Source organism: Aspergillus lucknowensis, assembly GCF_044049455.1.
Source record: "Aspergillus lucknowensis strain CBS 449.75 chromosome Unknown BJX67scaffold_16, whole genome shotgun sequence".
Taxonomy (NCBI): domain Eukaryota; kingdom Fungi; phylum Ascomycota; class Eurotiomycetes; order Eurotiales; family Aspergillaceae; genus Aspergillus; species Aspergillus lucknowensis.
Window position 1 is genome coordinate 227,558 of NW_027263560.1, and position 24,779 is coordinate 252,336.

Consider the following 24,779-nt stretch of genomic DNA (forward strand, 5'->3'; position numbering starts at 1 on the left):
TTGATTTCTTGAACAAACACCCTTCATCGACCCTCCCCTTGCTGACGTGGAGCGACGGTTTTTGTCTTTTCTACAACATCGAGAGCAGCCCTCCCGCCCCTCTTCGCCCCCGATCGATACCCGTACGTATAATCTGGGCGGAATATGTCACTGCCGCAGTCTACCCCTCCAACGGCCGCCCCGGGTAGAAGTCATGGCGGAACAAAGGCATCTACGCCACAGGATACTTCGGGAGTGAGTTTTCTTGGAGCGGGTGCCTTGGATCCGTACTGACTGAAATCCCCGTGTGTCTAGCTCTTTCAAACGCTGCAGGGCCACGTCGATGACATTCGTGCCCTCATCCAATGCGGTATCTGTATTCGACCACTCTATGAGCCTTTCACTCTTGCTTGTGGGCATACATTCTGCTATGGCGTTAGTGCAGTACTCCTATACATTGTGATAGTCGCGCTCTGACGGCTCTTAGTGCTTGACTTCGTGGTTCGCCGAGGGAAGATCCAATAAAACTTGTCCTGATTGTCGGGCGCCAGTAAAGTCGCAACCGGCGCCGGCTTATCTGGTGAGATTTTTGGGCAGCCCATATATGTCGATTCCTGGCCGCTGACTCTTGCAGGTGCGTGCAGTCGTTCAATTGTTCACAAGTCGCCCAGAACTTCTAGACAAAGGGGAGACAACAGACCAGCACAAGACTCACCAGCTCGAGGAGGCCGGGAAGTTGGAGGCCGATAAGAAGAACACGAATCCTCGAGAGGCAGGCCTGTTCCGAGGCATCTTCAACAAGTCGCGGCATCAACCTGCGCAGCCCATAATCGACCTTGAAGATGGAGTCGTTCGCTGTCCACACTGTTCATGGGAGCTGGATGAGATGGGTTGTGTGAATTGCGGGTTTCGCCACGATGATGACTCGATGTCCGACTGGGGGGGTGACTCGGAAGAGAACTCCGAAATGACGGACGACCCGTACGATGATGGGGATGATGATATCGAAGATGGATTCGGGGAAGCTCCAGGTTTCGACTGGGGCGAGTGGTATGATGGATTGCCCCTAGAAGCGCTCCCACCTGAACTTCGCTATGGGCCAGTACCCGGCGTGGGTCGCAGTGGCTTTCCCATATTACCTGGTGCTGCAGCGCTCCATGATCATTCAGACTTGGATTCCCACGGCTCCACCCTTGAAGGGGACGACGATGAAGAATACGACGAAGAGGAGGACGAGGATATGGATTCGTTTATAGACGACGGTGAGCCGTCGGAGGATTATAGCTCTGATTCAGGTCGATCGACAATCGTCGGGCATCCCGACTACAGCAGGGAGGAATTACACGCGATCTTCGACGACTCTGCGAGTTCCGGATATAGCACAGCTCATTCTAATGTCTTTGACTTCAGCGCGGCACCCGACAGTGGGGACGAAGAGAACGAGAACACTGAAGGTGACGAACTTGAAGTTGACTATGGGGGTGAATTTGACGACGAGGAGGAGGGTAATGACGATGATGACGATGAGGGCCCGATACGACCTACTGTAACTGGAACTCGACGGCGCATATCGACTTATCAAATCTTGTCAAGTTCTTCTCCTTTTCGTCCAAGCGGTGAAGCCCCGAGGACTACCGGGTTTAATGGCGGAACTCGGCAAGCCACACAGCGCCGCGAACAACCTCCATCGGCAGGTTCATCCGCAACCAGGGCCATCGCCGTGGACGACGACTCGGATGAAGGCCCAATTGCGCCAACGAGAAGGGCAAGGGATCGAGGCAATTGCCGGCCGTCGGTTCGTTAACATTCCCTCTTGCCTATTACTTGTCATATCAATGACGAAGCATCTGCCTTGCACTTCTCTCTCGATTTTATCCATCTTTTACCAAGAATCGCGGCCTGGTAGGGCCTTGGCCGTGTCACGACTTGATGCCTCCAGGAGTTTTCGGGTATTTGACGGCGACCTTTTAGCGAACTTCTGTTCTTTAATCACACTGTATGTATAGACTGGTTCTGGAATCTTGGGGAGCCAGATGTTTTAAAACGCCACACCACCCAGTTCGGGTTCTCAAAATATTATCGGAGCGCTGAGACCCTACATGCTCAGGCTAAAATTTGCAGAATGGAGCTGGCTCAACTTCTATTCTCTAAACCCTAGCAAGTAGGTTTGTCAAGAGGTAGATCCCCCTCTAAGAGAAAACTTCCTCAAGTAAATCTCTCGCCCACCCCCTGGACTCTTCCAGGTCAGGGCATGTGGCCCAAAACCCATGCGGAAGACCAGGATAGATATATGTCTTCGTCTGCACGCCCTTTCCACGCAGTAGGAGGGTGGGACGTGGGGAAGGAGTGCCTCACCCAAAGAACAACGTCGAGACAATCCTCAAATCCAACAGGGAACGGATGCTCCGGGGCTAGCCGATACTCGACGTTCAACACGAGGATAGGGATAGCGGATGAGATGTCTCTACAGGGGACATCATCGGTTTCTAAACCGCCAGTGACGAACCCTCCACCGTGGAAGTAGATAAGGAGGGGGAGGGCAGCAATATTGCCAGAGCTTGATTGTCTGTATGAACGGACGCGGATCAACTATCCGTCACCGGCCGGGGCGCCGAATTCCTCAATTTCGAGACCGGGCTGAGGGCGGATTGAGAGCCGGTCTCTGGTCATTCCAAGGATGCGGGTACCAGGTGGGAGGTTGTGGGGGAACTGGATAGAGGTGTTAATGGAAGTCTGGTCGGGAGGGTACAATGCATGGAGCTGGAGCCCTGGAGCCCGAGGTTGCCTACGTTTTCCCAAATGGGGATGAGGAGTTGCGAGGTGACGATATTTGGCTATGATGGAATCGCGGAAGGGAATATCTCTCTTCGAATGGAAGAGTGACCCGATATTACTGTGAGAGAGTTTGTATACTTGAACTTCGAAGTCCGAAGACGAGTATGAGCCGCCAAATCAACGATTTGCATGTCTCCAAGCGCTCACGGAGTAGGATTGGCAGCTGATCAGGCCACCGGAAGTAAAACGGCCCGAGCCTTGAGCAAACAGGAACAGAGTGACTTTTCCTTGGTATGCAAATGCCGCTAGGAATAAGATACAGATCATCTATTGATGGTTAGATACATTAGGTCAGAGGGTTTCCTCTCCTCGTCCAGCTTTGTCAGAAGAAAATGAAACCTCGAAGACCATCGCGCCATTCCGGCCTTCTGCCGTTGGCTCGTTGTGATAGTTGTTTCCACAGCATTTCCAGCGCCCGAGCCTGTGCTCCTTCCCTATAGCGACGGCGATACAGAGGCCGCGCGGTTCGGGACGTAAGGAATTCGGTTTCGGCTTTGATACAGGCGGCACCTGCCCCGACTTCAAGTTGGTCGTCTCTGCTCGTCGTTCAAAGACCGCAATTCCATTGACAACACCTTTTACAAGAGGCTCTGTCTCTTCTTCCGCAATTGTAATTCCATGCCTGTCGGCGGATGCGAGGCTCTGTTCGAGCTGTTTGGAAGGAGTGTCAGGGGCTGATGGTGATAGAGTGCCTCCGCCGACGGGACCCAGAGGGTGAATGGTCCGTTTATCGTCTGAAATCTTCCATGCCCGGATCCAGCCGTCCCAGCTGCCGCTTAGGACAAGGTCTGTACCCGGAACCGTGGCCAAAGCAGTGATCCATCGAGGGGTGCGCCTAAGGAAGCGCGCGTTCGATTCCGCCGTCTTCCGATCAGCCTCGGGAGAGTGTTCATCCAGCGGTGGTAATGGGTCTAGACCGTGAGCATGGGGGATAGTGTGAAGGGGTTTTTTCTTGTGGATTGACCAAAGAGAGATGGAACCATTATCGGAACCGGTAACGAAGTGAGTAGGAGGTAACGGCGCGACACAGTCGATATTATTCTCCTGATATGAGTTCTTTGACGAACCACCGCGGAAGATAAGCTGAGCCTCCTCAACTACCTTCCACAGCCTGGCTGTGCGGTCGCGGGCTCCAACACTGACACACTGATCAATCGTCATCGCGGCCAGCGACGTGACGTTATCTTGGTGCCCAAATAATGTCTCCACGTAGGCGTGGCCGGCGGAGCTAATAGACCAGGTCTTGATGGTCCGATCAAATGAGCCAGAGAACAATTGCTCTCCTGAGCTCATGGTGGAGATGTGACGAGCAAAAGCCAGTCCACTGACAGAGTCACGATGTTGTGTGAACGTCTGTAGGGGGGTTAGATTGGTGGCATCCCAGATTATGAGTTTGTTGTCTTCTCCCCCAGTGGCAACAAACTTCCCTGACGGAGACACCGCCACGGACAATATGTTCTTCGAATGACCCTGCTCTTGTCCACTTTCCGCGACTTTCTGTAAGCCTCTTGTGAAGCGTACTTGCTTCGGTTTCTTCCGCTGTGGTCGAGGAGGGCGTTTTGACGAGCCGTCTACCCCGTTTGTTGTAGAAGGGCTCGATGTAATCGGCGCTGCAAGCTCCCACTTTATCAGTGTCCTGTCCTTGGATACTGTGTAGACATATGGTGCGTGGATAGCGATCGATGTGGTGGACTGCGTATCCGCTCGAAAAAACGCATGAGAAGCAGAGGGAAAGGCTAAGTCGAAGGCGATTTGACGATACACTCGCCCTTTGAATTCGTCCTGGATGAGCGGTTAGTCTGCGTTGGACTCGTGGCAGTTCTTCACGTACCACATCCTCTTTAAGCCTCTCTGCAATCAAGTCCCGATCAATCTCCGCAGCGTCAAATCCATAATCGTCTACTTCCTCTCGAACGTTGTCTAGGTATCGCTCCGCCAATTTCAGCCTTCGCTCCGCTGCCGTCTCTCCCTCGTCCGATTCTGAGCCACTTTCGTCTGAATCTCGCAACGCCACACTCTCCGCATCCTCATCCAAATCACTTCCCGAAATCGACTCATCCCGTTCCCTAGTCTTCCTCCTACTCCTATTTCGCACATCTCCTTCCCCATCGACACCTCGTTTCTTTGTCGCGGGAGCTCCAGATCGGTCCTCTCTCTTGCGCTTCCGCTGAGACACAGGCAGAGTAAAGAACGACGACATCAAGACGGATAAATGTCGATTGAATTTCAACCAAAAATGGAGTTCTCCAATCGAGGCTGGTGACCATGGCAATAACCCGCATTTCTTGATATTTTCTTCGCCTTTTTTTTTTTTCTGCCGCTGGTCAGTGCAGGCGGTGGGGATCGACAACGCTGACTCAGCGCGACAGCTCTCCGCCTGGTACTGCGGACCCAAAGCAACAGCTCCAGGCAGGCAAAGCTCCGCGCGGCTAGCGAGTGACAGTTATCAATTGGCAATTCCGCTCCGTCTTCCTCTCTCGTCCTCATTCCATATCCATCCCTTAAACCCGATTACTACCCTTTACTACCTTCGTACCGACGCATTCGAAATTCACACACTCAAAATGTATGCCTCCTCCACGTCCACGAAGCTAGTACTAGAATCGCTGACCGACACCGACATAGGGAGGTTCTACTTGGTATCACGGGCAAGGATTTCGTCATTTTGGCCGCGTCTAAGGCTGCCATGAGAGGCCCGACCATTCTCAAAGCTGAAGATGATAAGACGAAACAGCTAAACGAGCACACACTTATGGCTTTTTCCGGCGAGGCTGGTGATACAGGTTCGTTCACGGCCGCGGGATGTCCGGAGCGTCTGAACGAGGCTAATTGAGACATTTCCCCCCTCGATTAGTGCAATTTGCCGAATATATTCAAGCCAATGTCCAACTATACACAATGCGCAACGATACCGAGCTTTCCCCGAACGCTGTTGCCAACTTCGTCCGAGGGGAGCTAGCACGCAGTCTACGATCGCGGAATCCTTACACAGTTAACCTCCTCCTAGGTGGTATGGACAAAATCTCTCAAAAACCTCATCTATACTGGATTGACTACCTCGCCTCCTTGGCTCCTGTCCCATACGCTGCCCATGGCTATGCCCAGTAAGTTCCAGTATCAACAATCGTTGGTCGTGGCTAAGAGGTGCCAGGTATTACTGTCTATCAACACTCGACAAGCATCACCATCCCGATATCACCCTCGAACAAGGCATGAAACTTCTGGAGATGTGCACAGATGAGTTGAAGCGTCGACTACCAATCGATTATAAAGGAGTATGTCCTGAATTCGCTCTTCGACCGGATGCAACGCGAGATGGGCACTGACAAGTTCGCAGGTTCTAGTAAAAGTAGTGACTAAGGACGGCGTGAGAGAAGAACCCTTCGACAACAACAGGATCGTCAAGAGTGCTTAATGTATCATGCCAAGCATCTTTTTTGTTCTTCGCTTTCGTTCCGATATCATGGGTCTTGGGATTTCTGAGTTGATCGGTTGCATTTGATCCGGTGTAGTCTCAGCACATTATGGCTGCTAAGTAGACAACAAATGAAAAGATATGATGCACGACTTCCAGAACTAATCAGATCCACCCCGTTGACCTCCGTAGATCCAGAGCTCCCCCGTTTTGAGGTGCTGGTGTGGTGGGAGCTCCATGTTTGTCTTGTTTGCATCAAATATTCTTCCATCGTGTTGAGGATTTCCAGAAGCCCAAGGCTCCATCTCGCCCCGAATTCACGATTTTCCCAACGAGTCATGATGTCCAAACGACAGGCCGAACTCTCGCTAGAGGATGAGGTTACAGTCGGCTCACCCGCACTGAAAAAGGCTCGCGTGGAGGAAGATAACCTAGCGGAAGACGACCCACGCCATGGGGCCCTGCCATTTCGCCGAGCTAGCGGGCAGGAAATGGAGGACCATGAGCGGCACGGACAGGATATCCTCGCAGCCGCGGACCAGGAAGGAGAGGAACTCGAGGAAGCGGCGCAGATAGAAGAAGGTGAGGAAGAAGAGGACGAGTATGAGGAAAACGACCGGCCTACGATCGTGGCTCCTCAACGCCAAAGCGCTCCAATGGAAGGATACAGCGACCTCTACCTCGATACGATCAAACGGCAAATCCTCGATTTCGACTTCGAGAAGTTGTGCTCCGTTAGCTTATCGAATATCAATGTGTACGCTTGTCTTGTTTGCGGCAAATACTTTCAGGGCAGAGGTCCCAAGTCTCACGCCTACTTCCATGCACTGGAGGTTGGACATCATGTCTTCGTCAATATGAGCACGAAGAAAGTCTACGTTCTGCCGGAAGGATACGAGGTCAAGAATAAAAGCTTGGATGATATCAAATATGTGGTCGACCCATACTACACGAAGGAGGAGGTAGGCAAGCTAGACAAAGAGGTCACTGACGCATTCGATCTTTCAGGGAAGCGCTATCGGCCAGGTAAATGCTCCTTTTAACTTCCTACAACCCTCCACGACAGTCTCACTCACTATTATCTGACTCAGGCTTTGTGGGTATGAACAATATTAAGGCAAATGACTACCTAAACGTAGTCGCCCAGTCTCTTGCCCACGTTCTCCCCATTCGCAATTACTTCCTTCTCCACGAGTTTCCACAGCCTGGCACACCTCAGCTAGCCCTCCGCTTTGGTACCCTTGTTCGCAAGCTGTGGAATCCGAAGGCCTTCCGGTCTCACGTATCACCGCACGAACTTCTGCAAGAAATCGCCCTGCGCTCATCGAAGCGATTTACCCTCACCCAGCAGTCAGATCCGGTGGATTTCTTGTCGTGGTTTCTTAACAACCTCCACCTTGCGCTCGGGGGCTCCCGAAAACCATCGAAGACGCCAACAAGCGTGGTTCATGCCGCCTTCCAAGGCCACTTGCGGATAGAAAGCCAGGCCATTACGGCGCACTCAGATACACAGAACGCCCGCTTGGTCTTCACCGAGTCAGGCACTATCAACAGCCAAAAAACCCCGTTCCTCATACTCACCCTAGATCTCCCTCCCACCCCCCTCTTCCAGTCCGCAAACCGCGAATCCATCATCCCCCAAGTTCCCCTAACAACCCTCCTCAACAAGTATAACGGAATCACAGCCTCCGAAAAACTCTCCCATCGTGTCCGCCACCGTCTCCTGCATCCGCTCCCTCCCTACCTCATGTTCCACATCAAACGCTTCAGCAAAAACAGATTCGTCTCCGAGCGCAACCCAACAATCGTCACATTTCCCTCGCCGCGCTCGTTGGACATGTCGCCATACGTAGAGCCCAACCCAGATATCTGCCCCCCGGGCGAACCGATTCTCTACGATCTTGTAGCAAACATTATCCTCGACCCCACCATCACTGCCCCTGGGGGGACCGATGACGCCGCAGAGAAGGGCGTCAATGCAGCCTCCGGTGCATCTTCAAGTGGTGCTGGTGCCGGTACAGAGAAGGTCTCATGGCTTGTGCAGCTTCATGACAAGGCCATGGCAGCTGAGAACATGCGTTTCCAATCTGAGCAGCATAGTGGTGAACATCGGGGGCCGGAGTGGTTAGAGATTCAGGATTTGTTTGTGAAGCGCGCCGAGAGCGAGACCCTGTTTACGAAGGAGGGGTATCTCATGATTTGGGAGCGGAGGAAACTTCCTGGGTTAAAGAACCGGAACGGGAAGGCTGCTGCGAGGTCCGCGAGCAATCTCGCTTAATATAGTGCCATTCTTGGGTCTCTACATGTATAATAGGGGATATGATGGTGGTATAAGCTCAAAGGGATTCGCGTTGGTTGCTTCCTTGGGATATTATTTACACCATTGTATATATTTTCTCGACCGTTGCCAATTCTTGGTTGATGGCATCCATGTCGAAGCTCGTAGACCGACGACTGATTTGCACTATAATGCACCCCATCCACACCACCGCCTCCCGATCCGAATAGCAGTGCCCGATATTATACCCCAGACCGAAGCATTCACAGCAGCCTGTATCCCCATCATGAGAGCTAATTTGCCCATATACGCCAGTTTATCAGACCGTGAGCTACCACCTCCCCAAGCCCCCAGCCTATAAACATCGGATCGGAGAACGCCAGAGGCACCCGCCGAGGCAAGGTAAGATGAGGCTAGCGATCTCAGATAGAATGACTCGAGAGGAGCGAACATGGCTGTTGTGATCATGGATGCTAGATGGGAGGCGAGCGAGTCCACGGGCAGAGCAGAGAGGATTGTCACTCTGTGGGTCGGTGTGGAAGTCCCTTGAGTTAGGTTTTGTCGAATAGCAGGATCAGCTATATGTGGGAAGACTCCAGATCCGTTATCATTGTCATCGTCGCCATCTAGAGTAGGTTGTGGCTCGGAAAGTGGGTTAGTGGTGTCGTCGGGAGGGTTTTCTCCGACTACGTCCGGTAGGGCATTCAGGGGGGTTGACACAGCCCTTTCAGCGGTCGGGTCAGGCAGAGGATGTTCATCTATTGAGCCCCGTGCTTGGTTCCCAGCAGGCGGTGCTGTTGCCAACTCTCCGAGATCGGGATATACTGCAGTGGTCATGTTTGAGAGGCCATCACTACTCGCGGTATCGGAGATGACAATCGTGCCAAGATTCTGACCTTGATTTGACAACAGAGTATCGAGAAGGTCTGAAATCGAACGACGACCGGCCGGCGCATCAGAATTTGGTGAATCATCTTCAGCGTTAGGCGTACCATTTTCGCGTCTTTGGTCATGAGTCTGGCGGCTACCTAGTTCTAGTTGCATAGCAATGATATCAGAACTTTGGATTAATTGCGCCCGGACTCGCGGGGAAGATTGGGAAGACGCGGGCGACGCGGATCGAGAAAGGAGTGTGTCTGAGCGTGATACTCGTCGACTTTCACTATTAGTGTTACCGTTAAGTTGATGCGTTTCTGCGTCAGGTGATGAGGTGCGAGTAGAAATAGTGAGATTGCGCGCACGTCTTAATATGTCGACGCTATCTTCGCGAGGAATCTGATTTTCCTCATTGGACATGACCCCGCTGTCACCGCCATCATACTGCGCATTAGATCCGTGAATTAACATCGGCTGATGCATAGGATCAGGCTGCGCGCTCCTCTGGATTTGAGTCTGCTGTTCGTGGCCGGTTGGTAATTCTGCTGATTGAATTTGCGACTGATGAGCTTCAATTGACTGTTGAAGCTCTGCGGATTGATTTGACGCATGAGATCCTCGTCGCGGTCTTCGAGTAAATTTGGAGGATAGCCACTGTCGGAGCGCATCCAGCTCGTGCAACAAGTCATCAATAAGCGAAAGCTTGCTGCGCTGCGTCTCCTCTTCGCCTCGACGTCCGAGGGTAGGCACCATCCAATCAATGAGATCATTGTCGAAGGCCACCTTAATGGACAGGTCATTCGTAAGGCGGGGTTTCGGCAGCCGCCTACGGATCAGCCTGTAAAGGCGGACTTCAATGACCGGCCGAAGGTAGACATAAATGTAGAAAAGGGAGGGTGTTTTGAGTATGTCCATAACAAAGTTACCCAGGGAGTGAACGGAAATGTCTGAAGGAGCACACGGAAGAAGAATTGTCGCCAAGTTCCCAAGCGGCAAGAAGTACCCAATGCCTGGAAATGAGGCAGGATGAACAAGGTGAAGAGATTGGAGCAGTGAGTACATATAAGTCTGCATAGCAAGTACCAGAAGAAATCCTCGGGCACTTCATTTATCGTTAGTTTTTGATATCTACAGAAGTTTTGGTTACGTACGCAGTATGCAGGATTGTAAATGATGCCCTCACAAGCTTCGAGGTAGTGTCATTGTTCGGAAAGTAGTTCTGTATCGTGGCGATCAAGCGTTCTAGAGGGTGATGTCGACAGATGGATAAGCAGGTTGATATCGCCCAAGCTGGGACTCCAGCAAAGTAAAACCCCAGCGCTCCAAGGGAAGCACGTTCGTGGCTCATGATCCACGTAATAGGAACATGGGCATAGCTTCTGAAGGTCTGCAATTGCGCGTATAATTAGTTCCACAGGCTCGTACATGAGGCGTTCGGTAGAAGGGTCGCACCTGTATCCGACCCGTAAGGGAAGTAGCCCACCAAGAGCCTAGAAAGATTGAGATTTGATCAAGGGTAACCATAACCAGGCCGTAGTCATTCTCGGCTACTATCGCGTCGATCTTCTGCTGTTCGTTACGCCCGCGATTCGTATCCTCGCTAACGACGATCCCCATCGTAGAAAGGATGTCATTTTTAGCCCTTCGAAGTTCTTTACCGAATACCTTCGACTCTGGATTCACCGGATGGCCTCTCTCGTCGTAGTCCTGGACATACCCGTCCGCGTGGAGGGGTGAAACCCTCCGTACAGTTGAGTTTGACTGCTCAGCTGAAGAGCCAGGGGGAGGCTCTAGGGCGTCATACGGGGATCGGCCCTTTGAGTAACGTTAATCAGGATCAAGGAAGCACGCTCGTCGGGGATAAAGTGGATAGAATATCCTTGTAGTCTATGGGCAGCTCAGAATACATGAAACTGAGGCAAAGGCAAGGAACGGGAGCCATTCTTATGGAAATAGAATCAATTAAGCCGAAAGGACGGCTCTGAGAACAGGAATCGGGATATGGGGTAGTTAAAAGGGAATGGCGACAGGCGCTGAGAAGGCAGCCTCGGGAGGAAAGAAAAGAAGATAGCATACCAGAGCCAGGCGATTTAGATACGCACGTCGCCCCATCCCCTCGATCACATCTCCAGCCTCATCCTGCGGCGCGATTCGAGTTTCGAGGCGAAGCTTCCTCGAGAGGATATCGAAGTAGATAGATACTGAGAAGCTCCGGCTGATGGTACCCTGCAGCTGGTCATGTCTTAGCGGCTGCGGCGTCTGCGGCGTGTACTTTGAGCACGGGCCACCGATTTGACAAAGCGTCAAACAGAGCAAACACAACAAACTCGTCTCAAAAAAAGGTAATTGAAAAGTTTCCCGCAATGATTCTTGAAATGAAGTTGCGTTGCTCCAGTCATCGACGACGCAAAAGGACATCCTGAATACGTATCATGGCGCGATAGATTATTGGTTGTTTGACTTTCCCGATTAATTCCAGCCATGTCCAAAGCCGTTGTCAAGACGACCTTCGAAGCGTCTCGAACGCTTCGTCCCATCTATACTGGCGGGAGCACCGCGCTTGATGCCACCGGCCGTCTACTGGTGACCTGCGTGAACGAAGATGCGCTAGTAGTTGATCTTGATTCCGGTGATCAACTTGCCACCCTCGAGGGAGTCAGTACAAAGTCATCCCCAAATTCATGCTTGGGTCCACTAACCAGAGAACCATAGGATGGGGAGCTTATTACCTCTTTGGCCAGTTCGTCGCAATCGTGTTCTATGTACCGCTGCGACTGCGTATACTAACCTTGAAATAGTCACTCCCTCGGCATCTCACGCTATTCTCTGCACCCGATCCTTGTCGATGCGGATATACTCTCTTACACCGTACGACGAAGCTTGCCGTACTATCGAAACAAAACTCGTTAGAAGTCTGAAGCCCCACACGGCCCCTGTTGTTACGACTGCCACAGATCCAACTGGCACCCTTCTAGCGACTGGCGCTGCGGATGGCTCAATCAAGGTCTGGGATATCCGGGGCGGTTATATCACACATAGTTTCCATGGTCATGGCGGCGTGATTTCAGCCCTCTGCTTCTTTCAACTACCCTTCCCGGAAAGCGACGCCAAGTCCCCTTCCAAGAACATTAAATCAAAGCGGAAGCCTAGAGACGTACCCGGAGACGAGGACGAGGAGATGATGGACTTGGATCCCTCTACCAATTCAATGGGTGCTTTCCGACTTGCTTCGGGCAGCGAAGAGGGTAAAGTGCGCGTTTGGGACTTGAACAAAAGAAAATCCATAGCATCTCTGGACTCACATGTTTCGGTCGTGCGCAGCTTATCATACTCACCAGCAGAAAATGCCCTGCTATCTGCTGGCCGGGATAAAACCGTCATTGTCTGGGATATGCGAACATTCAAGAATCGAAGGATAATTCCCGTTCTAGAAAGCGCTGAGGCTGCTTCCTTCGTTGCAGAAGGCGAGCTATGCCTTGTTGGTGGAGAGAACGGAAGGCTGCGCGTCTGGGATTGCAACAGAGGAGGGGAGATCACGGCGGAACAGGAGGCAGCCGCTGAGTTTGAAACAGTAGTCGCAATCCACTATAGTCCGGGGATGTCCTTCGCTATGACGGTGCACGCGGACCAAACCCTAAGGCTCCATTCGCTTGAACCTCTTTCCGACTTCAAACCCGGGTCCACGCTTGATCCTTTGCCCGTGGTGAGGCGGATATCGGGCAACGATGACGATATCATCGATCTCGCATATGTTGGTCCTGACCGGTCCCTGCTCGCTTTGGCAACCAATACTGAAAGTATACGGGTTGTTTCAGTCGGGTCTTCCGAGGACAGGCCATCAACCCTGAGTCAAGAGTACTTCGGTGCTGATGTCGCTCATTTGGACGGTCATGATGATATTATCATCTGTATCGATGTCGACTGGTCCGGTCATTGGCTAGCCACAGGTGCAAAGGACAATACGGGACGACTCTGGCGCCTCGACCCCAAAACATCGTCCTACACATGCTTCGGCGTCCTGACAGGTCATGCAGAGTCCCTCGGCGCCATCAGCTTTCCTCGAGACTCACCGCCGCGCAATAACCCAGCATTTAATGACCCACTGAACCATCCACCTCCCTTTGTCATTACCGGCTCCCAGGATCGTACCGTGAAGCGTTGGAATACGGCCAAACTAGGTCCAGCGAGTCATGATCAACCACACAAGCCGAAAGCGTTATTTACGCGCAAGGCTCATGACAAAGACATTAATGCGCTGGATGTGAGCCCATCATCAGAATTGTTTGCGTCAGCTTCACAGGACCGGACTGTGAAGATTTGGTCTGCCGAGGATGGGTCTGTTGTTGGCGTCCTGCGTGGTCACAAGAGAGGAGTTTGGTCGGCGCGCTTCTCGCCGAAGGGCACGCCCATTCTGGCAGCTGAGGCCAGGAGTAGCACGAATAGAGGCATGATTCTAACGGCGTCGGGTGATAAGACTGTCAAACTTTGGAGCTTGTCTGATTATAGCTGCCTCCTCACATTCGAGGGTCACACCAACAGCGTCCTCAAAGTACTCTGGCTTCCGCCTCCCGATATGTCGAGCAAAGCGGATGATGAAGAGGATGAAGAAGCTGCAGCGACCAATGCGACAGCTTTACAGCTGCGGCCTCTCGTGGCCTCCGCAGCCGCGGACGGACTCGTCAAGGTTTGGTCACCATACACAGGCGAATTGGAAACAACCCTCGATAATCATACGGACCGAGTTTGGGCCTTAGCCAGCCCCAATCCATCCGGATCGCGCGACGACGTCGAATCCTCACCTTCTAGATCCTCATACCCATACGCTCTCGCCTCGGGCTCCGCAGACTCAACAGTCACCTTCTGGACCGACACCACTTCCGCAACCTACACTGCCGCCGTCAATGCCAATTCAGCTCGTGTCGAGCAAGATCAGCAACTTCAAAATTATATTGTTGCAGGAGCTTACCGTGAAGCTATCACGCTCGCGCTCCAACTTAACCACCCAGCCCGACTCCTCTCCCTCTTCAACACCGCCATCGACGCCGCCGACGACCCTAACGCAAGCGATGACCGAAAGCAAGATCGCGCGAACAGCTTAACCGGTAACCGCTCCATCGACGAAGTCCTTCAAACACTCGATCCTGAAAACCTCTATACCCTGCTCCTCCGCCTACGGGACTGGAATACTAATGCGCGTCATTCAAAGACTGCTCAGCGGATCCTATTCGCTTTGTTCAGGTCCTATCCCGCCTCGACATTCATTGATCTCGCCTCATCGAACATAATGAAGCGCAGTACCGACGGCCGTGCCACAGCAGCCATGAAAGATATCCTTCAGGCTCTGGCCGCATATACCGAGCGCCACTATCGTCGTATCGAGGAACTCGAGGATGAAAGTTATCTCGTTGAATGGGTTCTAGGGGAGATGGATGGCGGTGTTGGCCTTAGTGCTTTAGGAGCGCCAACACAAGAGACGATTAATGGCATCTCTGATGATGTGGCCGAGCATGGTAAGGACTTGGTAATGCTCGGGGCATGAAATTACGGATTAGAAAAATGCGTGCGAGGGCCATGTACGACTAGATATCATTTCTTTCCTGTGGCTTTGGTTGGTCTGACACGGTATATATCTAGGGTGTTTGTCTGGAGTACGTACCATTTTTGCATTTACATCGGGGTCTCCGGAAAAGTATTCTTATCAAGTTCGGTGAATGAGACAATCCTATCCAACTAAGGGCTCGAGCGTCGTAGGATCTTTCCAATGTGACACAATAGTTATTGTGTCCGCCTTTGATAATTCTGGTTGCTGTAAATATAGAATATGATTCTTTGTGAATATGAACGCCGCATCAAGTATCATAGCATGTACCTGTTCCACTTCATAGACTGGTGCCAATCAAGTCGCGAAACGAGCCTTATACTCATCAATCGTCGTATTTCCTTCGTTGGTGAGATTCGCGATCACTCGCTCGGTCCCGCTCACGATGTCTGCTAGACGCATTTGATGATGAATGCCTAGAGCTATATCGGTCATCATAATACCTAGAGCTTTTCCGATCCTGATCCCGCTCCCGCTCCCTATCCCTCTCGCGGTCAGAGCGATGCTCACGGTCTCGGTCTCGATAGTATCGATCATCTCGCCCGTCGCTGTTTTCATCGTATCTTCGACGTCGTGAATGTCGATCACTGGCTGACTGACTTCTATCTCTTCTTGAAGAGCCATTTCGCCGGCTCTCATACCGATCACTGTCACCGTCCTTTTCGTACTCCAGGCGCCGATTCCCCCGGTCTCTATCGCGCCCGCTTCTTTGAAGATTGCGATCTCGTCTTTCCCTCCAGTCATCGCTATCATCCCGCGCCCTCGCTTCTTTTTGCAGAGCCGCGAGTTCGTCCGCCGTTATCGTTTCACCCGTCTTCTTATTTCGCATAAGCACGGGCATATAAACCCCGTCTGTATTCTGTTCACCTTTTTTTCCCTCTCCAGCCTTCCTAGATCCTTTGCGCATGGCAGCTTTGCCCCACGCCCCGAGCTCGACCTCCGCGCCCTTGCCCCCAGAAACGTCTTTGGCCCCTATCCCCAAGAACCCTGGTCGACGAGCTGGTACATGGGGCGTACTAGCCCGATTCGGGTCTGAACTGCCGTATTTGCCCTTTCCTACGGACTGGCCTTCCGTCCAACCCATGCCACGAAGCAGCGCGGCGCCAAACTCCTCCACGGGAATCGCATTGTACTGGTCGAGAGAGGCAGACTCAGGTCGTGACGCAACATCCGCGCGGAAAGACTTCGTCTCGTTATCATGTCCATCGTAGAAGTGATCCCCATCCGCCTCGACCGTCTGCCTGGATTCGATCACAAGGTCCGATCTTCCCTCTACCTCGCCCTTACTCTCGCGAACAAGCGCTCGCAACGCAATATCATCTTCCGTAAGTGGTTTCCGCTCCTCAACCGGCAGCGCTACATCATCCATCGACTGGTCTCCGTCATCTGCCCGGCCGCCCCCCTCAGTTGCTGTAGACGTACCCTGCGCAAAGCTCAACCCATACGACATACTCGGCCCCGCAGTCTCAACCTCATTCCCGGGGACCTTCCCCTTCCGCCGTGCCTCTTGGAGCGCCTGCACTTCCTTCGGCAGTAGATTCTTCCCCGTCGGTCTCCGTATAACACCGGGCCGATCACGCCAGTTGTTCCCGCTGGCAACTGGGATCGTTAACGGCTTCCGCTCCGGCTCCGCATCGGCTGATATCGTCGTTCCAGTGAGTGTATCGAATCCGGTCACGGATTCAAAGACGGGTTCGCCACCGTCGTCCGATTCGTCGTCGTCATGGTGCAGGTGGTGAGGTCGGCATGCAAGTGTTTGTGGTTTAGGTGCGTCGGTCGGTCGAGATGCGTTTTGTAGGTTGAAGCCAGTCTTTTTTGTGGAGGTTGAGCCAAGGGATAGAGAGACAGGTTTTATTGATAACCCCCGCGAGCTTTCGTTGCCGTCCCTCGAGGGGTTAGAGGACATCGTGGGTGGATGTCCGTTTGTTAGGGTTTGCGACGGAGATATGAGCGAGGCTTTCGAGATGAAAAGTCTGTCGCATCTAGAAGGCTGTATTAATGCCTTCAGGGTGTCATACTGTGGTAATATTGGCGAGCAGGACTTTGTTGAGCAGATCAGAGGTGGCGAAAGTTTTTAAGCGCGCGCTTAATCTGATTTTCCTGTTTCGGTGCCGTGTCCAAAAGGTGATCAACGACAAGCACTCATAGTTGAGAGAGGGATGAGCTACGTAATTAGCGCGTGCTCGGCATCATATTTCCTTTCCTAAATTTATTCCATTCCAACTAACCGTCCCGATATATCGCTAAAGGTTCATATCCGCCCTATTAGTACAAGGAGTACATTAAATGAGAAGCCCCGAGCAAGTTACACTGCCAAAATGACGATGCATCCCAGTCCTCGGGGTCAAGATGATGTCTAACGGTTCAGAAAATCAGAGAAGTAATGTCGAGGAAGGTGGGGGGGTGGGGTCACGGACGGAGATGAGGATGAGAGGAAGAGGTTGGCGTGAAGAAGCTTGAGATGGAGAATCGAGGGGACTGGTTTTGGATCATGGTAATGTGGGTCGTAAAGGGGGAATTGAAAACAGAATGGGGAGAGAATAAAGGTTGATAAGGTCAATATTTACAGACGAAGAACAAAGGCCGTGAGTCGGAAGAGGGGAATGAGAAAGGATGTCCTCGATGAATTTCATTCAAGCTCCCATTGATTGAGCTTGAGGATGATTAGGGCTCTTGCTCGCACCCGGCACTGGGCCAGTTTGAACGCTGCCACTGCGCTGAGTCTGAGGGGTCGCACTCCGGCTTTGTTGCGGCATGGCTACGCCCATAGCAGGCGAGCTTCCTGTTCCTGTGCGGTTTTGCTGAGCAGGCTGTTGAACGCGCATCATAGGCGAAAACCCTTGGGATTGCGGGACTTGCATACCCGGTCCCCCATTCATACCAGACTGAGGAGTTTGAAAATTCCCATCATGCGGAACCTGATAGTTGGGCTGCACGCCTAGGTTACCTGCTGCCGCGTTCATGGCAACTTGAGACATGCGTTGCTGCTGGTACTGATGAAGTCGGTCAGTGGCTAGTTTATTAACTTGCTCGATCGGCATATTAGGGTTATTCCTTTGAATCTGGCTCTGGATGCTGCTGATGGTGGGGACGACACCGCTCGACAGAAGGTTCGGCTGGCCCATGCGCGGGGAAGGTGTAGACACTCCCTGTGGTGTCGTATTGTGGAATTGTGGGCTCTGCATTCCACCTCCCGCTTGGAGCGCCGCCATCACGGCAGGGTTGTTTGGGTTGCCATTGACAGTAGGCATGTTCATATTTGGGGAGTTAGATCCTTGAGGCACAAACTGAGGCTGAGCATGGAATTGTTGTTGAGGTTGTTGCGCTTGAGGCTGCTGAGGGAGTTGCTGCTGCTGGCCCTGGGGCTGTGATGCCGGTTGTGGTTGAGGCTGCTGAAGCTGATGATGCTGTTGCTGCTGCCTGGACTGCAGGAGCCGCTGTTGCTCTTGGAGGCGATTGGCCTCCCTGATCACCCGCGCGTTATCTGGAGACGCTTGCATTGACATGTTCGAGCGAGGGCCATTGTTCTGTTGCATCCCAGGCTGTGGCATCATCTTCATAGGCATAGCGTTGGGTGGCATCTGTCCATTTATCGGCCCCCCGCCGCCTTGAATCCCTTGAAGTTGAGGTCGAGTTTGGTTGACGCCAACACCTTGGGGCACTCCGTTGGGAATTCCGTTAGGTACTCCATTAGGTAACCCATTGGGCATACCATTTGGCAGACCATTAGGGGCATTTGCAGCTACAGGAGCGGCGTTGGTATTTTGAGGCATGGCGTTAGGTGTCCGTCCTTGCGGGGTCATCATTTGTTGCTGGTTCGGCATTTGACCAGCACGAGCCGCCAAGCTAGCCTTTAAAATGCATTAGCGAAGATCGCTGACGAGTCTGAAAGAAAACTCACCCTCTGTTGCGCGATCATCTGTTGGCGGTACTGCTCCTGCCTCTCTTGGAGTTTCATTTCACGCTCATGCTTCAAGCGGCTGAATTCAGCTGGCGATGAGATAGGAGGCTTCGGTTGGTTTGCTTCATTAACCTTCCTCAGCGAAGCAAGATGAGAAGCTAAAGTAGAGGAAAGGATAAGGTTAGCTCCTTACCAAAAGAGAAAGCTAGGACGTCATGATTCTTACCTTGTTGCTGCTTTTGGATCATGGTCTCTCGCTTTTTCGCTAATTTCCTCATTGCATCCAGCAGCGCCAAATGTCTAGACGACCTTCTTCGGTCAACGCGAATAGGTTGTGTACCCCGCCTACGAATCAAAGACACGGGCTGCTGGTTATTGTTGTTGTTTCCCTGCTGCTGCTGCTGCTGCTGAGCCGCAGCTTGTTGTTGCGCCATTACATTACGCTGGGCGGTGTCAATTCTTTGGTGATAGGCTCGGAAATAAGGCGTTTTCGACATGTCAGAGGGCAATCCTTCTATGCCCGCCCAACGCTCAAAACATTCCCAAGGAGTTCGTCTTTCTGCGCCAGATGCAAAGAGCGATGGCGGTGTGAGGCAGCTCGATATTAGCGACCAATTATAGGAATACTCCTCAACCAGGCTTCGGAGCTCTTCATCTTCTGCGTAGGTCCACTGGGATGATTGTCTTGATTCCAAAAACCCCAAAGAAGGCATAGGATACTCAGTCGGTGGTCTAAATGGTTGAGATGGATGAATGCGGTCGCGCATATGCCTGTTTTCGGGTTGAAAGAGAGCAACGTTGGTTTGTTCAGGAGGGAGATCCAAAACCGGATGTTCGGAACCAGAATTGTATTGCGAATAATCATAGCGGCTGCGTTTCCTTGGGGGCTCATCCTCAAGGAACTTTATCTTGCCACAGGCATACTTTGAGACAGGAAGGATATCAGTCTTCCAGGAAGAATCCGGGGGTGCCTTAAAGCTAGGGAAATCCATGTTTGGAGAGATCTGGATCGGAGCATAAATGGGTAACTCATCCAGAAGTTTCTGGGCCGACGGCGTCATGTCCAAGGAAAATGTAAATTCATCAGATCCGAGGGAAAAGATCGCAGCTGGAGCAACTGTATCTTGCAAATCATGGCGTAGCTCATCAACAAAACCTTCACTTAGTGAGTCCTCCTCAGTCGAAGGTACCAACTCTGGCGTGGGATGGGATGTTTCCAAAGCGTCATGCATTGGCTCGTCTGGAGATGTCATTGTGGAAGGGTCCAATGCGGTTTTCTCGTGGACCTTCCTTGGTGGTATCCTCGCTTGCACACGTAACAACGACCGGGAATCAGGGTCACTCTGAACATACTCAGCGCACCAATCTGCACAACTTTTCGCTGCGGCGAGCTTCCATTTACGTTCCTCTCGATAATCCGTGCGCATCCACTTCATATGGTCTAAAAGAACATCCCAGTGTGATCCCTGTCTAGGTGGCTCAGGTGAGCGCTTCAGCTGACGTAACGGCCATCTGTTAGCGTTCTGAAGGTCGTATATGCGGCGCAAAATGCGAACATCCATCTGTTCCTGATAATCCAAGAGGTAGTTCTTGGTGGACAACGTTTTGTGAGCAGAGGAGAGGAGGGCATTCAAGGGGGTCCCACGAGGCGGAGCGTAAGCCTTATTCTGGAATAACGTAAAGAGATAGTCCTGCTCTTCATTCAATCTGGCTAGATCACCATGCGGTTGGCGGACGAGATCCAGAGAGACGCCCTTATCATGCTGCTGCAGTGGTTGCTGTTTGGGAAAAACCACGGTTGAAAGCTTACTTCTCTCCTTCTCGCGCGCTTTCCTATCTTTCAAACGGATCCTTGCAGCAGAGTCTACGGAGACGCCGGCCGTAGTTCGTCCCGCGTCCGGTGGTTTCTCAGCTGAAGGTACCTTGTCAGGGTAGGGTGCGGCGAGTTTGGGAGCTTCGCCTAATATCTCGGAAACAGACTTGTGTCGAATCGCCCCAGAGGATACCCTAGTTGTCATTCTTTCCAGAATGGGCCCTGTATGGGAGTGTGGACTTGACTTCTTTACCGTCTGGGGAGCGAGCGCTGCCTCCTTCGTAATTTGCTCCGGCTGGCTGGCAGATTGTTCTTGGGCTGGAGGTTTAGACTCGAGTACGGCATCAGAAGCCGTATCTAGCTTCTTGGGTTCCGGTCGAATGTCTTCAGACTTTGATCCTAAGGCTCCTTTCTGCGGCTCCGCTGCAGCTGAAGTTGACGGAAGGTCCTCTCGGATGACCTGGTTTGCCGAAGGACCCAGGGCTGCACCATCCTTGAACTGGCTCGCGAGAAGAGCATTCTGTTGAAGAGATTGCGCCTCTTCGAAGCGAAGTTGCTCATCCGGCGTGGACGGGACGAAACTGGATGGTCCCTGGGCAGCCGCTATAGGCTGCTTAGGACTCGAAGGTTTTTCAACAAGTTCTGTCACTTCCTCAAGGGGGCCTGTGGCGGGGGATGCGGCAGTCGGGGCCGGGGTATTATTCGAGTAGGGGACAGCGGAAGAGGAAGGAGACAGTGACCGTTCTGCGACTTGGGCTGAACGCCCATGACGGAGAGACGGATGCAGGCCATGGTTAGCTTGCAGAGATACGAAAGTCTGGGTTGGTGAGAGCGCTTTCGGCGAGTTCGCTTGATTTATCGAAACGTTGGCCTCGGTTGAATCCTGAGAACTGCGCGGGGTCTCCAGCACCGACGAGGTTCCCTCTTGGGTGCGCTGCAAAATCGATACAGCGTTTGGCGTTGGCGCATCAGGCCCTTGCGATCCGTTATGGGTATCAGGAGAAGGTTGGATGATAGGCTTGATGTCAAGCCGTTTGGGTACAGGGCGAGATGGCTTCTTCTCCACCGGCTGCGACTTGCGGACTTTCGATCGCTCAACGCCAGCGGTTGGTTGCGAGGCGACCGAGGACGGACTCTTCTCATGCGGCGATGGAGTGGACGGAATAGCATCGACAGCAGTCGATCCTTGTGCGGATGTATCTAACTGAATTTCTTTCGTCTCCTGTGTTGGGATCGTGGCATAGGTGGGTAGGGCAGGGAGCGTAGCCTCATTGAAGTAACGACCTCTATGGAAACAGTGAGCAAGAGCGCGATGGTGGATTTCGGCGATGAGGAAAGAGTATTGTGATGAGATATAGTCCATAAGCACATTTAATTCATTACGAAAGGAACTTACTTCGTGATGTCGTTAGCATCGAGGAACGCCTGCTCCTTTTCTTGATACACAGAGTCCGCGAAAGGGTTCTCGGTCGCGCCCGCGTAGCCTACGGTCGCAAAGTAGAGCTCGCTCAATTTGCGCTTTCGCGACAACAAACAGCGTCTAAAATTCCCAGTAAGCGACCGAACCGCATCGGGATATGCATACAAATAGTATCCATCGTTAGAAATTAATAAATACTCACGCGATCTCATCTTGCTTAGACCGAAGAAGCTCTTCTCGGAGCATCGAGTCTAATTCAAGAACACAGCATCCGATTAACGCGCTGAAAATAAGGGGAATAGGTTGAGCGAAGTCATCCAGAAGGAAAAAATCGCTCGAAAGAGATAAAAACGATGCTGTTGTGTTGTTCTGCGATGCAAAAAGGTTGACGCGGAAATTGTGCTGTGAAGGGTTTTTTGAAGGGTTCGTGGTGAAGAAGAGGGAGTCGAGTTGTGGTTGGTTGAGTTTTGGGGAAGGGTACCGGGAGAAACCAGAGCAGATATGGGGGAAGAAGCCCTTAGATAGTGGCATGCGAGAAACTATGGTTGTTTCTTTTTGTTACTATTGTCGCAAGCAATATCTAAATATGTAATGTTTCATTCTCCTTTCAGGACTTTAGACTTCCGCCAGGATTTATGTCTCGCATCACGTCCCCCATCATAGTTGCTGCGATAGTTGAAACTGGGAGTTGGGTGATAGCAGCCTGAGGCTACAAGGCTGCCAGACCGCACGAGCCAGAACCTTTGTAGCTCCGTTAACCGCCTGCCCCAATCGGTGGAGATAGTTGTCTGGCAGAAAAAAAAAGTTGGTTGCTTTTCGACGCTTCGGAGTCGACAACAGACAACTATTGATTCACCCTTCCTTGTCAAATACAGGCTCAGAGATGACAAAACGCAAGAGAGATCCGGTGGCCAAAGAAGCCCAGCCAGCACAACCGTCAAAATTTGCTAAATTGTCGAAGCAGGACCAATCCTCTGCTTCCCAGCACGTCGCCGCTGCTGCTACCACATTGCAAATCATCACCGGATCGTATGAACGAGTCCTGCATGGCTTCACTGCATCGATTTCCAACTTTGCAATAGATGACGCAAACGTCACTTCCGATGGCTCTCCCATCGTTCAATTTGTGGATACATTCTTATTTGAGGCCCATTCCTCTGCAATAAAATGCTTGGCCCTGTCCCCTCTACCAAATCATGAATCTCAAGAACCTCCGAAAGTCATGCTGGCCAGTGGGGGCACCGATGAACGTGTCAACCTCTATACACTATCTGCAGCTCCACCGATAGTGAACAAGCACTACCCGACCATTCCTACACTCGCCGGGAACAAGGTTCTAGAAAATCCCAAGAACCGAGAACTCGGAGCTCTGCTTCACCATTCTGCTCCTATCACATCTCTAAATTTCCCTTCACGCTCAAAACTTTTAGTATCCGCGGAGGACAATACCATATCTGTTAACAAGACCAGAGACTTGACGGTAGTCTCTACTATCAGAGCTCCTCGTCCAAAGGTCCAAGGTCGGCCTAGCGGGGATACTGCGCCTCCGGGAGCCTCTCCTTCAGGCATCAATGACTTCGCCGTACATCCCAGTATGAAGCTAATGCTCAGTGTTGGGAAAGGAGAGAGGTGCATGCGACTATGGAACCTTGTTACGGGGAAGAAAGCTGGGGTCTTGAACTTTACCAAGGATCTCTTGCAAAGCGTGAAGGAAGGGAAATGGAGCACCGGGGAAGGGAGGAAGATCGTGTGGAACTCGGCAGGAGAAGAGTTTGCAGTGGTCTTTGAATGGGGTGTCGTTGTGTTTGGAATTGTAAGTTGCCTAACCCAACAGCAAAACATGGTCGGGCTAACTAGTCTCCAGGACTCGACCCCCACTTGCAGGATATTTCCCAGTCCCAGAAGCAAGCTACATCAGGTCAAGTACGTTTCGGTGGGTGCTTTGGAGGAGGATGGCGAACTGGTCGCTGTCTCGACAGAAGATGGTAGAGTAATATTCTACTCGACCAAAAAGCTTCGAGTGCCGGACGAAAGTGATGATTCGTCAATTCCTTACGCTGAGCCAGTTGCTCAACTCGGAGGCAAATCTCAAGGCTTCCCAGGCAGAGTGAAAGACTTTGAAACCCTGAGTCTAAAAGGACAACCAGGAGCCAAGAGTGATGATTTTGTGGTGGTTACGGCGAATAGCGAGGGTGTTGTTCGTGCCTGGCGGTTACTCGGAGCGGATCTGTGCCAGAGCGGCACCAAGCACACCAGCGACGCGAAGGGCCTTCAAGTGGGCAGGCTCCTAAATTCCTATGAAACGGGGAACCGAATCACTTGCCTCAAGGCTTTTGTCATGATGCCGGCCGAAGATCCTTCTACACTCGAGGATCTGGACGAGTCGTCCCACGGAGAGAGTGAGACAGGGTCGAGCAGCGAAGAGAGTGACTAAGAATAAGAGTTCGATGCTGGAACGTTACATATAGCCGACTTTTTGAAAGAGTATAAACCAATAATGGCAACCTGTGAGGCTCGACATTACAAGGTTTGACCAGTTCCCTTTCCGAGTTCAACCGTTCATAGCCAACCCTGAGCGGAATGGAAAAATATAATCTGAGTCACACCCACGTAGACGAATATACGAGAGGCAGGACAACGAGCAGCAACCCTTCAATATCCAT

The 24,779-nt window shown here is 52.0% G+C and overlaps 9 protein-coding genes across 9 annotated transcripts; 5 read left to right on the forward strand and 4 right to left on the reverse strand.

The window, feature by feature from the left end:
* Window positions 1-144: 144 nt before the first annotated feature.
* On the forward strand, window positions 145-1,783 carry BJX67DRAFT_380504 (uncharacterized protein; the record flags this gene model as incomplete). Its single annotated transcript, XM_071032803.1, has 4 exons — window positions 145-234; window positions 295-414; window positions 467-559; window positions 614-1,783. 4 exons carry the CDS (start codon window positions 145-147, stop codon window positions 1,781-1,783), a joined length of 1,473 nt encoding a protein of 490 aa, XP_070886926.1.
* A 1,156-nt stretch (window positions 1,784-2,939) lies between these two features.
* On the reverse strand, window positions 2,940-5,117 carry BJX67DRAFT_351727 (ribosomal RNA-processing protein RRP9). Its single transcript, XM_071028927.1, has 2 exons — window positions 4,646-5,117; window positions 2,940-4,596 (listed from the first exon to the last, which is right to left on the reverse strand). The coding sequence occupies exons 1-2, from the start codon at window positions 5,012-5,014 to the stop codon at window positions 3,106-3,108; spliced, it is 1,860 nt and encodes a 619-aa protein (XP_070886927.1). The 5' UTR covers window positions 5,015-5,117; the 3' UTR covers window positions 2,940-3,105.
* Window positions 5,118-5,153: 36 nt separating this feature from the next.
* On the forward strand, window positions 5,154-6,381 carry pre1 (proteasome core particle subunit beta 4). Its single transcript, XM_071028928.1, has 5 exons — window positions 5,154-5,380; window positions 5,440-5,597; window positions 5,669-5,918; window positions 5,966-6,089; window positions 6,152-6,381. Coding segments are annotated over exons 1-5 (612 nt in total). The 5' UTR covers window positions 5,154-5,378; the 3' UTR covers window positions 6,230-6,381.
* A 128-nt stretch (window positions 6,382-6,509) lies between these two features.
* On the forward strand, window positions 6,510-8,600 carry BJX67DRAFT_71668 (ubiquitin carboxyl-terminal hydrolase family protein). The gene is made up of 2 exons (XM_071035340.1): window positions 6,510-7,255; window positions 7,321-8,600. Exons 1-2 carry the CDS (start codon window positions 6,568-6,570, stop codon window positions 8,505-8,507), a joined length of 1,875 nt encoding a protein of 624 aa, XP_070886929.1. The 5' UTR covers window positions 6,510-6,567; the 3' UTR covers window positions 8,508-8,600.
* Window positions 8,601-11,196, reverse strand: BJX67DRAFT_71663 (uncharacterized protein). The gene is made up of 3 exons (XM_071035339.1): window positions 10,836-11,196; window positions 10,535-10,770; window positions 8,601-10,485 (listed from the first exon to the last, which is right to left on the reverse strand). Exons 1-3 carry the CDS (start codon window positions 10,998-11,000, stop codon window positions 8,694-8,696), a joined length of 2,193 nt encoding a protein of 730 aa, XP_070886930.1. The 5' UTR covers window positions 11,001-11,196; the 3' UTR covers window positions 8,601-8,693.
* Window positions 11,197-11,864: 668 nt separating this feature from the next.
* On the forward strand, window positions 11,865-14,922 carry BJX67DRAFT_371648 (U3 snoRNA-associated protein UTP13; the record flags this gene model as incomplete). Its single annotated transcript, XM_071031116.1, has 3 exons — window positions 11,865-12,038; window positions 12,096-12,123; window positions 12,182-14,922. The coding sequence occupies 3 exons, from the start codon at window positions 11,865-11,867 to the stop codon at window positions 14,920-14,922; spliced, it is 2,943 nt and encodes a 980-aa protein (XP_070886931.1).
* Window positions 14,923-14,958: 36 nt separating this feature from the next.
* spp2 (spliceosome ATPase-activating subunit SPP2) lies at window positions 14,959-17,094 on the reverse strand. The gene is made up of 2 exons (XM_071028929.1): window positions 15,040-17,094; window positions 14,959-14,980 (listed from the first exon to the last, which is right to left on the reverse strand). The coding sequence occupies exon 1, from the start codon at window positions 16,886-16,888 to the stop codon at window positions 15,308-15,310; it is 1,581 nt and encodes a 526-aa protein (XP_070886932.1). The 5' UTR covers window positions 16,889-17,094; the 3' UTR covers window positions 14,959-14,980; window positions 15,040-15,307.
* A 70-nt stretch (window positions 17,095-17,164) lies between these two features.
* eaf1 (MYB and HSA domain protein) lies at window positions 17,165-22,624 on the reverse strand. Its single transcript, XM_071028930.1, has 5 exons — window positions 22,319-22,624; window positions 22,093-22,236; window positions 19,110-21,982; window positions 18,884-19,041; window positions 17,165-18,833 (listed from the first exon to the last, which is right to left on the reverse strand). The coding sequence occupies exons 1-5, from the start codon at window positions 22,360-22,362 to the stop codon at window positions 17,616-17,618; spliced, it is 4,437 nt and encodes a 1,478-aa protein (XP_070886933.1). The 5' UTR covers window positions 22,363-22,624; the 3' UTR covers window positions 17,165-17,615.
* A 313-nt stretch (window positions 22,625-22,937) lies between these two features.
* Window positions 22,938-24,778, forward strand: BJX67DRAFT_351743 (putative 60S ribosome biogenesis protein Mak11). Its single transcript, XM_071028931.1, has 2 exons — window positions 22,938-23,929; window positions 23,981-24,778. The coding sequence occupies exons 1-2, from the start codon at window positions 23,000-23,002 to the stop codon at window positions 24,548-24,550; spliced, it is 1,500 nt and encodes a 499-aa protein (XP_070886934.1). The 5' UTR covers window positions 22,938-22,999; the 3' UTR covers window positions 24,551-24,778.
* Window position 24,779: the final 1 nt, after the last annotated feature.